The 15,423-nt window shown below is 48.1% G+C and overlaps 1 protein-coding gene across 2 annotated transcripts in view; it reads left to right on the top strand.

Annotated features, from left to right (window-relative positions):
- Positions 1-15,423, top strand: part of APOH (apolipoprotein H) — a 39,031-nt gene that overhangs the window by 12,004 nt on the left and 11,604 nt on the right. For both annotated transcript variants that reach the window (XM_033962224.1, XM_033962223.1), the window contains exons 3-5: positions 762-858; positions 8,661-8,737; positions 10,536-10,724. In XM_033962224.1, coding sequence (XP_033818115.1) covers positions 762-858; positions 8,661-8,737; positions 10,536-10,724 — 363 coding nt within the window. The remainder of the gene's footprint in view (positions 1-761; positions 859-8,660; positions 8,738-10,535; positions 10,725-15,423) is intronic.

Genomic DNA, 15,423 nt, shown 5'->3' with positions numbered 1-15,423 from the left:
CGTCTTGGTTGGGCCGAGGACTTTTCAGCACCCCCTTCGTGTTATTGCCACCGTTTAAAAAAAACAAAAAACAATCTGACTTCTGCCACCTCCTATATGCGGTTCATAGACAGTAACGCGGAAGAAAAAGGTGCGCGCCGACAACTGAGCGCAAGACGGAGGCACGCGCCCAAGAAAAAGACTGTTTTTAGGGGCTGCGATGGGGGGTTTTGTTGGGGAGCCCCCCCCACTTTACTTAATACATATCGCGGCGGCGTTGTTGGGGGTTTGGGGGGTTGTAACCCCCACATTTTAGTGAAAACGTAACTTTTTCCCTAAAAACAGGGAAAAAGTTAAGTTTTCAGTAAAATGTGGGGGGTTACAACCCCCCACAACGCCCCCACAATGCGGCGCGATCTGTATTAAGTAAAGTGGGGGGTTCCCCCACACACACACCCCGTCGTAACCCCTAAAAACAGTCTTTTACTTCGGCGCGCGCCTCCGCGCTGCGCTCAGTTGTCTGCTTGCGCCTTTGTCCCGGCGCGCTTTTGACCTGACACCCCTATATGCGATTGGCAGATGACATTAAAAAAACGCTGGGTTTTAATATGTGATTTATTTAATGGTTGTTTATTAAATGTTACATTTTTGTACATCTTTTGCTGCTGTTTTTCCATTTGTGCTTTCTCGGCTAATAAACCTCCAGCCTCTCTTTGTTATTTATTTTGAAATGTATGCATAATAAAGCATTATTATTTATCTTTTCTGTCTGCAAAACACAGTAAAAACATGCACCTACCCTGGACCGCTTCATAATGGAGAAATATATCACACAGAGCTAACGTACCAAAGCGTTATAAGCTTCTCTTGCAATGAAGGGTAAGGTATCATTATGAGATATGTAAAGCGTCAGAGAATGGCATGGTAGATGCATGGAATAGTCTCCCTGTAGGGGTGACAAAGACTGTATCTAAATTTAAGATAGCGTGGGGCAAGTATGTGGGATTTCTTAGGGAGAGGAGGAGATAGTGAATGGGCAGACTGAACGGGCCATTTGGCCTTTATCTGCCATCATGTTTCTATGATTCTTTTCATTGACCGAGCTGGGAATTTGCTTATTGAGATATTTTGCAATGCAATAGGTTAGAGAGAACGTCCCAGAAAGTGAATCGTAAAGTCCTCCAGATGAACTAAGCAAGCTCGGTGAAAGATACAGCCTTTGGTTTGTGCTTTTGCAAGAATAAGCATTTAAAACCGGGATAAAATCAAAGGAAGCCCCCGATATATCTCATCACTTATCTCCCCTTATATTGCCACCGCCCCCCTCCCCGTAAAATCTATTCACCAGGTAAGTCCCTATTATCTGTACCCCTCTCCTCCACCATCAACTCCAAACTCTGTCCTTTCTTTCTTGCCACACCAAAAGCTTGGAACAGGCTGCCAGAGTCAATAGGTCATGCCTCCATCGACGGCCAATGCAGCAGTCGGTAGTAAGGTGTTGCATGATTGAACTTCTTCAGCCCGAAAATCAGTTTGACTGCTGCATTTTGCACCAGTTGTAATCGTCACATATTCTTTTGGAAAATTGCCCTATAGGCGATATTAGAGTAATCAAGTTGACTCAGTACGAGGGATTGTAGCAGGATTCTAAATGCTGACATGTCAAAATATGATCTAATGAACCGAAGCTTCCAGAGAGTGAAAAATCCCTTTCTGATAGGAGTCTACCTGGTCTTTCATGGTTAGGCTCCGGTCCAATGTTACACCCTAAACCTTCATAGTAGATTGAATAGGATAACTAAGTTTATTGATGCATAGTGATGTTTTGGCGAAAGACGTAAGAAGACTTGAGGCGGTCCAGAGGAGGGCGACGAAAATGATAGGAGGCTTGCGCCAGAAGACGTATGAGGAGAGACTGGAAGCCCTGAATACGTATACCCTAGAGGAAAGGAGAGACAGGGGAGATATGATTCAGACGTTCAAATACTTAAAGGGTATTAACGTAGAACAAAATCTTTTCCAGAGAAAGGAAAATGGTAAAACCAGAGGACATAATTTGAGGTTGAGGGGTGGTAGATTCAGGGGCAATGTTAGGAAATTCTACTTTACGGAGAGGGTGGTGGATGCCTGGAATGCGCTCCCGAGAGAGGTGGTGGAGAGTAAAACTGTGACTGAGTTCAAAGAAGCGTGGGATGAACACAGAAGATTTAGAATCAGAAAATAATATTAAATATTGAACTAGGCCAGTTACTGGGCAGACTTGTACGGTCTGTGTCTGTGTATGGCCGTTTGGTGGAGGATGGGCAGGGGAGGGCTTCAATGGCTGGGAGGGTGTAGATGGGCTGGAGTAAGTCTTAACAGAGATTTCGGCAGTTGGAACCCAAGCACAGTACCCGGTAAAGCTTTGGATTCTCGCCCAGAAATAGCTAAGAAGAAAAAAAAATAATAATAATTTAAATTGAATCAGATTGGGCAGACTGGATGGACCATTCGGGTCTTTATCTGCTGTCATCTACTATGTTACTATATTTGGTATCGAGTGAGTGTGGCGAAGCTACAAAAAATTTGTTTTTCCTGAACAAAAAATGTTGTTTTTTCTGAATTTTGTTTTTTTTTTCTGAATTAGTAAAAGAGGACCTTACTGTGTGGGAGTCACTAAGGCCTGGATTCTCTAAGCGGTGCCGATATCGGTGGCCGCCTTAAAAGCGGCCACCAATCACGTGTTAATCACGCCATGACACCCGTTTAGAGAATCACGCCTTCAGGAAAGATAGGCGTCAGACATGTAGGCCAGGGATTTCAAGGCCTACACTTCCTGGCGCTTATCTTTGCTGTGAATCGCACCTGTGTAGATATAGGGTTACCAGACGCCTGGATTTAGCCGGACATGTCCTCTTTCTAGAGGACGGCCCAGGCGTGGATGGCTTTTCAAAACCCGGCACTCTGTAAAGGTTTTAAAAAGCTCTGATTTTGGGGCCGCATCTGGAGGGCAACTGCGCATGGGCGGATGCAACACGGTGATCTCGCATGCATGCACGCGTGTCTGTGACGTCATCGCATCACATCTGCTCGTGCTCAGAGTCCCTCCAAACGCAGCTCTGAACTCGAGGAGAAGAGGTTCAGGGAGTGAGGCTGGGGCGGAAAAAGGGTGGGGTTGGGTGGACATGGGGGCGGGACCACGTGTCCGGATTTTTCAATCGTAAAATCTGGTAACCCTATGTAGGTGCTTTATGGTGCCTAACACCACGTCCAGCGTTAGCCACTCCTATAGTGGTGATAGGCACCTCCCGAGGTGCGATTCCGGCACCTTTTGTTCAGGTGCCAGTAAGACGCTTTATATTTAACGTCATTTGCCATTTCAAACATAAGAATTGCCATATTGGGTCAGAGCAAAGATCCATCAAGCCGAGGATTCTGTTCCCAACAGGAGCTAACCCAGGTCCCAAGTACTGGCAAACACCCAAACAGTAGCAACATTCCAAAGCTGAGATCGTGATGTCATAATGCCTCATTCCACCAATGCCTAAGAGCCAACCTCAGTGATGTCACAATGGCTGGATTGTCCCATCCTCGGCTCACAAAAGGACATAAGAATTGCTGTACTGGGACAGACCGAAGGTCCATCAAGCTCAGCATCCTTTTGCGAACCCAGGTCACAAGATCCCAAGGAGTAAATCAGAGTCTGACCCAAAGTCTCCGGGCCCAAAATTCCTGATAAAAGTCCTCCAGAGGGTTCACAATATTTTCCCCTGGTACTGCAGGCTGCAGCTACTTTTCTCTAGCACTGGGCTGGCAGTACCAAGAGGAGGGCAGAACCTCTCTTTCGACTGCGCTTCCAAATTGACTTAGGCGCCGTTTATAGACTTTCCCTCTAAGTGCTCCCGTTTATGCCTGTGTTATCCAGTTAACGATGCTAATGCAAACGCCCATTCTTCACCCATGACATGTCCCATGTTAAAAATACTCATATTTATAAAAAAAATATGTAGCCTGTGCTTTAGCATATGCAAACAAGCAAATTACTGTGAAAGGCTTTAACAAATTTTGTGGCATGCCTTACCCCCCCATCAGTGGTGCAGTAAGGGGGGAAGGGGCGGTGTGCCCCGGGCGCTGTCTTCGTAGGGTTGCATCACCAATCCTCCTCACCATCCCCCCCCCGACTCCCTCCCCCCCCCCCCCCCACTGCCATGCACATGCGCTGTTTCCCTTCCGTCCGTGCCTGGCGTGAACAACAACCCCCAACCTGCTGTCGCACCTTCTTCTGATACCACCTCCTGGACCCACACCTAGGAACTGCTATCAGAGAGAGAGCCCACACAGGTGCGACAGCAGGCTGGGGGTTGCTGTTTGCGCCAGGAATGTTCCAGAAGTACGGGGGAAGGGAAATGGCATGCGCACACGGCAGTAGGGGATGCGGGGAAGGAGTGTGTAGGGGTGGGGGGCGGAGAAGAGGGAGGGGAAAGGGTTCCACCGGCCCAGGCGCCTTTCACCCTCGCTACGCCACTGTCTCCCATGTTAAGCCCAAGTTAGGGTTTAGCGCGCTTTAGTGAAAGAGCCCCTAAGTCAGGAGGGCTATTTTTTGGGTGTCCTAAATTTATCTGAGAAGCTATTTCCATAAAACTGAACACTATGGTGGAATGTCCATGCTCCGCCCCTTATCTGCCTTTGCTCCGCCCCCATCGCTATCCCAATAGTGCTGGCGTAGACTGTAAGAACTGTCATGGCACTATCCGTATAGTAAAAGTTTGCTTTAGGATCTGGATAGCAGCTTCCACTCTCCAGATAAATGTTTTTGAATACTAGGCCACATAAAAATTAAACAAATTATTCCTCCCTCTCCTCAAGGACTCTCAAAGTAGGGTAACAACAAATATCAGCAACATAATCAATCATAGTTTACATGGCATGACTCTAAAATGATTGTGAAATTAGATTAAAGTCATAGCAGGATTAAAATTATTATGCAGAAAATGACTAGCAGGAAAGGCATAAATCAAATGAATTTAGTCTTAGGAAACAAGGCGTCTGGTGTCGCAAAGGGGACACATTTCAGGTTGGAAAATTTGGAAATGTCTTCAAAATTATGTCATGCCAGGGTAGAGAAAAAAATAGCTCTTGTTGCACAGGTTCAGTGGCATAGAGAGGGTGAGGGGCACCCCTCCCCCGCCCCCCCCCCCCCCCCCCCCCCCCCCCCGCTTCTTCCACGATCACCCCCTGCTGCACGTGCGCCCCCCTTCCCCGTACCTCTAGTTCAGTGATTCCCAACCCTGTCCTGGAGGAACACCAGGCCAATCGGGTTTTCAGGCTAGCCCTAATGAATATGCATGAGAGAGATTTGCATATGATGGAAGTGATAGGCATGCAAATTTGCTTCATGCATATTCATTAGGGCTAGCCTGAAAACCCAATTGGCCTGGTGTTCCTCCAGGACAGGGTTGGGAACCACTGCTCTAGTTGGTTCACTGCTGCAAGCAGAAAGAACGCCAACGTTCTCCTCACCACCCCATTGTCTCTCCCACTGACGTCACTTCCTACGCGCGGCCTCCGGAAGTGATGTCAGCAGAAGTGACGACGCGGTCGCAAGGAGCATGTTAAAGTTGTTGCTTGCAGCAGTGAAAAACTAGAGCAGGAGTAGGGAACTCTGGTCCTCGAGAGCCGTATTCCAGTCGGGTTTTCAGGATTTCCCCAATGAATGTGTATTGAAAGCAGTGCATGCAAATAGACCTCATGCATATTCATTGGGGAAATCCTGAAAACACGACTGGAATACGGCTCTCGAGGACCGGAGTTCCCTACCCCTGAACTAGAGGAACGGGGGGAAGAGAAGGGTGTGTGCCCTTGGCGAGGGGAGGAGTGGGAAGGGGCGGGGCAGATGAGGTATGCCGGCGCCCCCACTAATATGGCGCCTAGGGCGGACCGCCCACGCCCCCTTACTACGCCACTGCACAGGCTTGTGGGTATGAAAACTGTTCTACGATGATCCGCAATGGCTTGAGAGCCAAGGTACGTTGTCGTTCACATATATGGCCTAGGTCTATAAATCACACAAAAAAAATTGCACGTGCTCAATTTCTGTGTGCAATTAAATTGAACAAACCAATTAGTGCAATAACTAAAATTTACACGTGCATTTTTAGGTGCTGGGATCCACTCATAAATTTTCCACGTGGTTCCCAAAAAGGGGGCGTGGCCAACGCAAGGTCAGGGGAAGATCAGGGGCGTTCCTGCAATTTATGCGTGCTAAGGAGGATCCATGCCTAATTTAAGCGACAGGATTTACACCAAGGTTTAGTTGATATAAATCCTCACACCTAAAGTTAGGCGTGGATCCTCGTGCTGTTATTCTATAAATGGCGCCTAAATTTGAGTGTTGTGTATAGAAAAGTGCTTCATGCATTTTTTTTTTTGCATAGGAGCCAACTTTTCAAAATGATTGGGGGCACTAAACCCAATGCAAAATTACCCATCCCTTGACACAGTGAAAGAGTTTGCTTAATATTGGGGTTGCTCAAATCCCCTCAGCACTCACAGGGCTAGCTCCTCGTACCTGTTGTATTTGTGACTTCTTGTCACGATCACAGTCCTTATTCTGCTGTTTAAAACAAACCGGAAAAATATATTTCTTTCTCAATGTGTGATTAAACTCTGGAATTCATTACCGGAGAATGTACTCAAATCAGTTATCATAGCAGGGTTTAAAAAAAAAGAGAACCCCATAATCCATTATTGAGATGGCTTGGGGAAATCCACTGCTTACTCCTAGGATAAGCAGCATAAAATCTATTTTACTCCATGGGATCTAGTTAGATACTTCGGACCTGGGTTGGCAACAGTTGGAAGATGGATACTGGGCTTGATGGACCTTCGATCTGTCCCAGTATGGCAATTCTTATGTGAGCCAAGTATAGGACAATCCAGCCATTGTGACATCACTGATGAGGTTGGCTCTTAGCCATTGGTGGAATGAGGCATTATGACATCACAATCTCAGCTCTGGAATGTTGCTACTCTTTGGGTTTCTGCCTGGTACTTGGGACCTGGGTTAGAAACCGGATGCTGGGCTTGATGGACCTTTTGGTCCGTCGCAGTATGGCAGTTCTTGTGTTCTTATTCTTTGAGTCTTTTTATGGTCCTTGGATGGTTCTTTTCGTGGGTGGGAATTTTGTGAACGATGACATTTTTACATCAGCCTTAGGAGTTTTTGGAACAGGAAACAAACCTTGGCCAGGCTGTCAAAATGAGGAGACTGTAGTCTCAGTAGGCAGAAAATACCTGAATGCTTTCCAGTTCTTGCATAAGACAGTGAGGATTACAGTGTTGGTGGGCTAGCCGCTGTTTGATGAACTGTCACAGTCAGCTGTTAAAGCTGTTCTGATTAGAGGTCTGCATGGGAACGGGGATTGCGGGAATCCCATAGGAATCCCCCCTAACCCACGGGACTCCCACGGGAACCCCCCTCTAGCCAACGGGACTCCCACGGGGATGGAAGGCTTTGGAAGCAGGGTTCATCCATATAATATAATGGACACGTCAGCCTTAGTAAAAGAGGGGGTTTATAAGTTAATTACCTGAACAGAAAACAAAAAAAGGGTTCCACCAAAGAGATTCCACAAGGAAAACAGCAGCGCAAACACAAAAGAAACTGTGGAATTGATGATCCTGTCAGAAGGAATTGCTGCTTTTTATGGGGATGGGTGGGGACGGAGAGGATCCTGATGGGGCCGGGTGGGGACAGAGCGGATCTTGGCGGGGACGGGTGGGGAAGGAGAGGATCCTGGCGAGGACGGGTGGGGACGGAGAGGATCCTGGCAGGGACGGGTGGGGACGGAGAGGATCCTGGTGGGGATGGGTGGGGATGGAGAGGATCCTGATGGGGCCGGGTGGGGGTGGGAACAGAGCGGATCTTGGCGGGGACGGGTGGGGAAGGAGAGGATCCTGACGAGGACGGGTGGGGACGGAGAGGATCCTGGCAGGGACGGGTGGGGACGGAGAGGATCCTGGTGGGGATGGAGAGGATCCTGATGGGGCCGGGTGGGGGTGGGGACAGAGCGGATCTTGGCGGGGACGGGTGGGGAAGGAGAGGATCCTGGCGGGGATGGGTGGGGACGGAGAGGATCCTGGCGAGGACGGGTGGGGATGGAGAGGATCCTGGCAGGGACGGGTGGGGATGGAGAGGATCCTGGTGGGGATGGAGAGGATCCTGATGGGGCCGGGTGGGGGTGGGGACAGAGCGGATCTTGGCGGGGACGGGTGGGGACGGAGAGGATCCTGGTGGGGATGGGTGGGGATGGAGAGGATCCTGATGGGGCCGGGTGGGGGTGGGGACAGAGCGGATCTTGGCGGGGACGGGTGGGGAAGGAGAGGATCTTGACGAGGATGGGTGGGGACGGAGAGGATCCTGGCAGGGACGGGTGGGGACGGAGAGGATCCTGGTGGGGATGGAGAGGATCCTGATGGGGCCGGGTGGGGGTGGGGACAGAGCGGATCTTGGCGGGGACGGGTGGGGACGGAGAGGATCCTGGCGGGGACGGGTGGGGACGGAGAGGATCCTGGCGGGGATGGGTGGGGACGGAGAGGATCCTGATGGGGATGGGTGGGGACATAGAGGATCCTGGGGGGGGGGGGATGGGTGGGATTTCTGTTCCCGTGCAACTCTCTAGTTCTGATCTGTCCCTGAGCAGGTATATTCTGAAAGGAGCCGACAGCAGTCAGTGCACTGAGAGGGCAGAATGGACCGAAGAGCTCCCTGTCTGTGAACGTACGTATGTACAGTATGCATACAGGATGATTATTGTAATTTCGCTGTACCGACTAGCTTACGAGGCCGATTGTGACAGGAGTGGAAGAGTAGCCTCACGGTTACTACAGTGAGCTGAGACCCTGGAGAACTGGCTTTAACTGCCGCCGCAACTCCTTGTGATTCTGGGCAAGGCACTTAACCCTCCATCGGTGGCGTAGTAAGGCGGGGCGCCATCTTGGTGAGGGTACAGGCAACTGCCCTCCTCTCCGCTCCTTCCCCCTCCCCCACTGCCATGCGCGCACGACACTTCCCTTACCCCATGTGTGTAAATAAATGCAATACTGACATTTACCTCCATTCTTAGCATATAATAATAATAATAATTTTATTTTTATATACCGCCAAAGCCATAATAGTTCGAGGCAGTTTACAACAAGAAGAGTTGGACAGTCAGCGAAAGAAATATAAACCTAGGCGACTCCTTAGGGAATTATCTAATAATGTGGATTCATTTATAATAGAGAATGACACAGGGACAAATTTTCCCCCGTCCCTGTGGGAACTCATTTTCCCATCCTGTCCCCGTGAGTTCTTTTCCTGTCCCTGCCTCATTCCTGCAAGCTCCGTCCTCATCTGCACAAGCCTCAGACACTTTAAAATCAGAAGTAGCAACATTCTAGAGCTGAGATTGTGATGTCATAATGCCTCATTCCATCAATGCCTAAGCTCCGTCCTTATCTGCACAAGCCTCAGACACTTTAAAATCAGAAGTAGCAACATTCTAGAGCTCAGATTGTGATGTCATAATGCCTCATTCCACCAATGCCTATGCTCTGTCCTCATAGCTTACAGGAATGGGGCAGGGACATGGACAGCAACAAACTCGCGGGGGACGAGATGGGAAAATTGAGTTCCTGCGGGGATGGGGACAAATCTGTGCCCGTGTCATTTTCTAATTTATAACACGATCAATGGGCCCCAACATCTGTGTTTTATAGGATCTGCAGTGTATATTACATTATATTTCATATCAATATATGGGTAATCTTATTGACGAGTGATCAATGCTGTTTTTATCTTGCTATCTGGTATCATAGCCACAGGGAGGGGGGCCTCAGGACTCCTCTGTCTTCATGACTGGCAGAGATGCCAAGCCTCACCAGCCAAAGACACTACCTACTTGAATTGTACATGCACCAGCCTCTTAATTCACTCAGGTGCATTTTGGCCACTGCTAGCTCTCTCACGCATGCTCAGTTCAGGTTTGAGTATCGAGAAAGACATGGGGGAAGCCACTGCTTGACCTGGATTGGTGGCATGGAATGTTGCTACTCTTTGAGATTCTAGAATCTTGTTACTCTCTGGGATTCCAGAATCTTGCTATTCTTTGAGATTCTGTATGGAATGTTGCTACTCCTTGGGTTTTGGACAGGTACTAGTGACCTGGATTGGCCACCATGAGAGCAGGCTTCTGGGCTTGATGGACCATTGTTCTGACCCAGTAAGGCGGTTCTTATGCACCAGAGAGCCGGCATTAGCAGCCAAAGCACGCTTGAGTAAAATGCTGCTGCAGACATGTCCCAACCCCACCAGCAAAGGTAATATTGCGGTGGATGGCATATGGGACCCCCAGTCCATTTCTGGAAACCCCGCAAAATGCACTTCTGGATATGCTCCTATTTCTAACTGGTGTGGGTTAGAGTTCGTTCTTATTCTGTTGCACCCTTCGTGAATGCAGTAGGAGACATTTCCTACAGATCAGTCGGAGCATCTCTGCTTTGTAGTCACCAGGACTGACAATGTTCTGTTTCTCCAGCTGTGACTTGTCCATTTCCCCCTGTTCCTGAATCTGGAGAAATCATCTTCCATCTGCCAAGGAAAGGAAACCTGTCCATCTTCCAAGATGTGGTTAGATATGCATGTCTGCCAAATTACGCCTTGTTTGGAAATGAAACAGTTAGCTGCTTGGCGAATGGAAACTGGAGTGATTTTCCAGAATGCAAGGGTGAGTAATACATTAGAAAACACACAGTGGTAAAGTTTCTGTTCCCTTTGTTATATGCCACCTTTTTATTTCCCAAAAGGGGGTCCACAGTATTTATATTAAAAATGATATATATTGATTCTATCTAATATAATAAAGCCCTAAGCGCGCATGCGCACTCCCACCTGCATGCTCCTGTTTTCCGTGCGCTGTAGGGACCTGCAGGTAGGAGTGCGCATGTGTGCAGCGGCGTGGAGCCTGTCGGCCATGGTGACTCTTGCCGTCTGAAGGATAAAGCTAATTCCTGGCTCCCAGGCTTCTCCTCCTGCTCTGGCTGGGCCCGCGTAAAAAAAACCAAAAACCCCAGAGCTCGCTTCGGGTCCGGCAAGGGCTGCGGGTCCTGAAACCTTTCAATTCAAGCAGCGTCTGCAGCACTCTACACACGCTGCTTCGGGGCCTTCTACTGCCCTGATTTGCTGGGCAGCGTGTATAGAGTGCTGCAGATGCTGCTGGAATCGGAAGGTTTGTCGGGACCGCGGAAAGGGAAGGGGGGGCGATAAGGGACTAAGGGAGCTGTCCAGACCGCGGTAAGGGAAGGGGGGTAGGGGAAATGCTGATGCTGCACAGGGAAGTGGTGTGGGGGGAGGGAAATGGAGGGGGAGGGATGCTGCTGTGGCTGCTGCATAGGGAAGTGGTGGGAGAGAAATGCTGCTGCATAGGAGGCAGGGAGAGAGACAGATAGATAGAAAGAAAAGAAGAAAGACACAGGGGCAGAGAGAGAAACAGAAAGACAGACAGACAAAGGGGGCCAGGGAGAGAGACAGCGGGAGGGAGAGAGAGACAGAAATAAAGACACACAGACATATATTCTAGCACCTGTTAATGTAACGGGCTAAAATACTAGTTTAAATATATTACAATAAACAATACATTCAGCAATCAATTATCCTCATAAGAATGACACGGTTACTTAGAGGCAGGTTTTACTAAGTCGCAGTGCTACCGCAGCTTACAATGGCATACTGGGGACGTGCTTAGGCAAGGGTGCTCAAAAGGTCGATCACGATCAACTAGTACCTCACAAAGGCAATGCGAGTCGGTCGTGGAGCCCATCTCGAGCTCCGCGATAGACTCGCATTGCCTTTACATTCTGTTCTCCCTGCTTCCCCAACGCCAGGCCAGGTGAATACAAGCATTAGGCCCACAGCCTTCCCCCCCCCAAATGTCAATTCTGACGTCGGAAAGGAAAATCCGGGATAGCCAATTGCTGCCTGGCTGGATCAGAACTTCCTCTCTGATGTCAGAATTGACATCGGGGGAAGGTTGTGGGCCCCACGCTTGTACGCGCCTGACCTGGTGTCGGGGAAGCAGGGAGAAAATGGCGGCAGTGGTTTGGGAGGGTCAGGGAGAGAGAAAGACAGACAGAAAGAAAGAAAGGAAAGGGGCAGGGAGAAAGAAAAAGAAAGAAAGGGAGGGGGGAATTTGGGGTTGGATAGCATTGCCTTATATTGAAGAGTACCAGTATGACTGTTTATGTTTTGGGGTGGAGATTTGACTATCTGGTGTATTTGCCATTGTGAAAATTCAATAAAATTTGTCAAAATTAAAAAGAAAGAAAGAAGGGGGAGGGGGCAGGGAGAGAAAGAAAGGGGAGGGGCAGGGGGAGAGGAAGAAAAAGTTGGTCTCATGGAGGGACAGAGAGAGATGTTGGTTGGGGAATGGGATGAGGTCTGGAGGCAGAAAGAAAGAAATATTGGATTTACAGTCAGAAGAAGGAAGTGCAACCAGAGACTCACCAAATCACCAGACAGCAAAGGTAGGAAAAATGATTTTATTTTAAATTTAGTGATCAAAATGTGTCTGAATTTATATCTGCTGTCTATATTTTGCACTATGGCCCCCTTTTACTAAACCGCAATAGCAGTTTTTAGCGCAGGGAGCCTATGAGCGTCTGGTGCAGCGCAGGGCATTTAGCGCAGCTTCCTGTGCTAAAAACCGCTATCGCAATTTAGGGCTACCGATGGAAGCACGCGTAAAGTTTAAGTTCCCCTGCTTCTGCTTTAAAGTACTGTACGGACTTGCCCCTAAATACATAACTGACCTTTTCTCCTTCTCAGCCAACAGACACAAGAGAAGCTCACATTCCAACTTTGTTTCCCCCCCAGTTAGAGGTTGTAAACTTAAAAAACACTATGAACACCTTCTCTAACATCAAGCAGCATTATGGGGTAAAGATCTAGAACAATTGCTTTTGCTCGCTACTTATGAGGAATTCAGGAAGCGTCTAAAAACATACCTGTTCCTAAAGTATCTAGACAACTGACCCTTTCTTCTCTTTCTCCTCAATAATGGTTTTCTTGTCCTATTAATCACTCTCTTCCACCTCTCTTATGTTCAATCAATTTGTTCCTTCGTTTAATCTTTTATAAACCGCATAGAACTTCACGGTATTGCAGTATATAAACTGTTATTATTATTATTATTATTATTATTAAAAGGGGAGGGGGTATATTTGTCTATTTTTGTATAGTTGTTACTGAGGTGACATTGCATATTTTAAAGTCATCTGCCTTGACCTCTTTGAAAAAATCCCCGGAATATAAATGATAATGAACATTTTCTCTGCGTACAGTGTGCTTTATGTTTATTTTTTAATTTTATTGTTGGTAGATCATTTTGACTTGGTCATTTTAAAAGTAGCTCGCAAGCCCAAAAAGTTTGGGCACCCCTGGTCTAGGCATCATACAGTAATTCCAAATCTGAACACGCTAAAAAAAATAGTTTTAACATTTTTCTCGGAGGGGCTTGTCTAGGGCAGTGGTTCCCAACCCTGCCCTGGAGGACCACCAGGCCAATTGGGTTTTCAGGCTAGCCCTGATGAATATGCATGAGAGAAATTTGCATATAGTGGAAGTGACAGGCATGCAAATCTGCTCCATGCATATTCATTAGGGCTAGCCTGAAAACCCGATTGGCCTGGTGGACCTCCAGGACAGGGTTGGGAACCACTGGTCTAGGGGCAGACAGTAGGCATTCCTGCACGGTATTAGTACATGCCAATTAACGCAGGATTATCACATGAGCGACCTGCAAAATAACCCCCCCCCTTTTCAAAACCGCGATAGCGTTTTTTTAGTGCAGGCTGGTGCGTTGAATGCTCTGCGCTGCTCCCGATGCTCATAGAATTCCTGTGAGAATCGGGAGCTGCAGAGCATCCAGCGATCAAGCTTCTTACAGTGTCTTAGGGCTCCTTTTACTAAGCTGCGTGAGGGCATTAACGCGGGGAACAGCGTGCACTGAATTGCCACGCGCGCTAGACCTTAACGCCGGCATTGAGCCGGCGTTAGTTCTAGCCGCGCAGCGCGCGGTAATATCCTGCGTGCGCTAAAAACGCTAGCGCACCTTAGTAAAAGGAGCCCCTTGTTACCATCGATTGGTTGTGTTTTTTAAGATAAGATACATACGCGATGGTGGCCAACCAGATTTCATGAACAGGCGTCTAAGCCCTTGCTCTCCTCAAAGCTCTCTTCGGTCCGTTTTCATAAGAACATAAGAGCATAAGCAATGCCTCTGCTGGGTCAGACCTGAGGTCCATCTTGCCCAGCAATCCGCTCACGCAGCGGCCCAACAGGTCCAGGACCTGAGCAATAATCCTCTATTTATACCCTTCTATCCCCTTTTCCAGCAGGAAATTGTCCAATCCTTTCTTAAATCCCAGTACTGTATTCTGCCCTATAACATCCTCTGAAAGCGCATTCCAGGTGTCCACCACACGTTGGGTAAAGAAGAACTTCCTAGCATTCGTTTTGAATCTGTCCCCTTTCAACTTTTCCGAATGCCCTCTTGTTCTTTTATTTTTTGAAAGTTTGAAGAATCTGTCCCTCTCTACGCTCCTCATGATCTTATACGTCTCTATCATATCCCCTCTAAGTCTCCTCTTCTCCAGGGAAAAGAGCCCCAGTTTCTCCAATCTTTCTCTATCTCTCTCTCTCTCTCTATTTCTCTCTGTCTCCTTTTCTCTCTCTCTTTCTGTCCCTCTCTACTCTCTCTATGCCCTTCATGATCTTAAAAGTCTCTATCATATCCCCTCTAAGTCTCCTCTTCTCCAGGGAAAAGAGACCCAGTTTCTCCAATCTTTCTCTCTCTCTCTCTCTGTCTCCTTTTCTCTCTCTTTCTGTCCCTCTCTACTCTCTCTATGCCCTTCATGATCTTAAAAGTCTCTATCATATCCCCTCTAAGTCTCCTCTTCTCCAGGGAAAAGAGACCCAGTTTCTCCAATCTTTCTCTCTCTCTCTCTCTGTCTCCTTTTCTCTCTCTCTTTCTGTCCCTCTCTACTCTCTCTATGCCCCTCATGATCTTATAAGTCTCTATCATATCCCCTCTAAGTCTCCTCTTCTCCAGGGAAAAGAGACCCAGTTTCTCCAATCTCTCAGCGTATGAAAGGTTTTCTATCCCTTTTACCAGATGTGTCGCTCTTCTCTGAACTCTCTCAAGTAACGCCATATCCTTCTTAAGGTACGGCGACCAATATTGGACGCAGTATTCCAGATGCGGGCGCACCATCGCCCGATACAGCGGCAGGATAACTTCTTTCGTCCTGGTTGTAATACCCTTCTTGATTATACCTAGCATTCTATTCGCTCTCTTAGCACCGCTGCGCACTGTGCCGTCGGGCTTCATTGACCTGTCCACCATTACCCCCAAACCAAAACTTACTTTC

The sequence above is a fragment of the Geotrypetes seraphini genome, chromosome 10 (genome assembly GCF_902459505.1).
Source record: "Geotrypetes seraphini chromosome 10, aGeoSer1.1, whole genome shotgun sequence".
In the NCBI taxonomy this organism is placed as follows: domain Eukaryota; kingdom Metazoa; phylum Chordata; class Amphibia; order Gymnophiona; family Dermophiidae; genus Geotrypetes; species Geotrypetes seraphini.
This window is presented reverse-complemented; position numbering and strand designations above follow the sequence as displayed.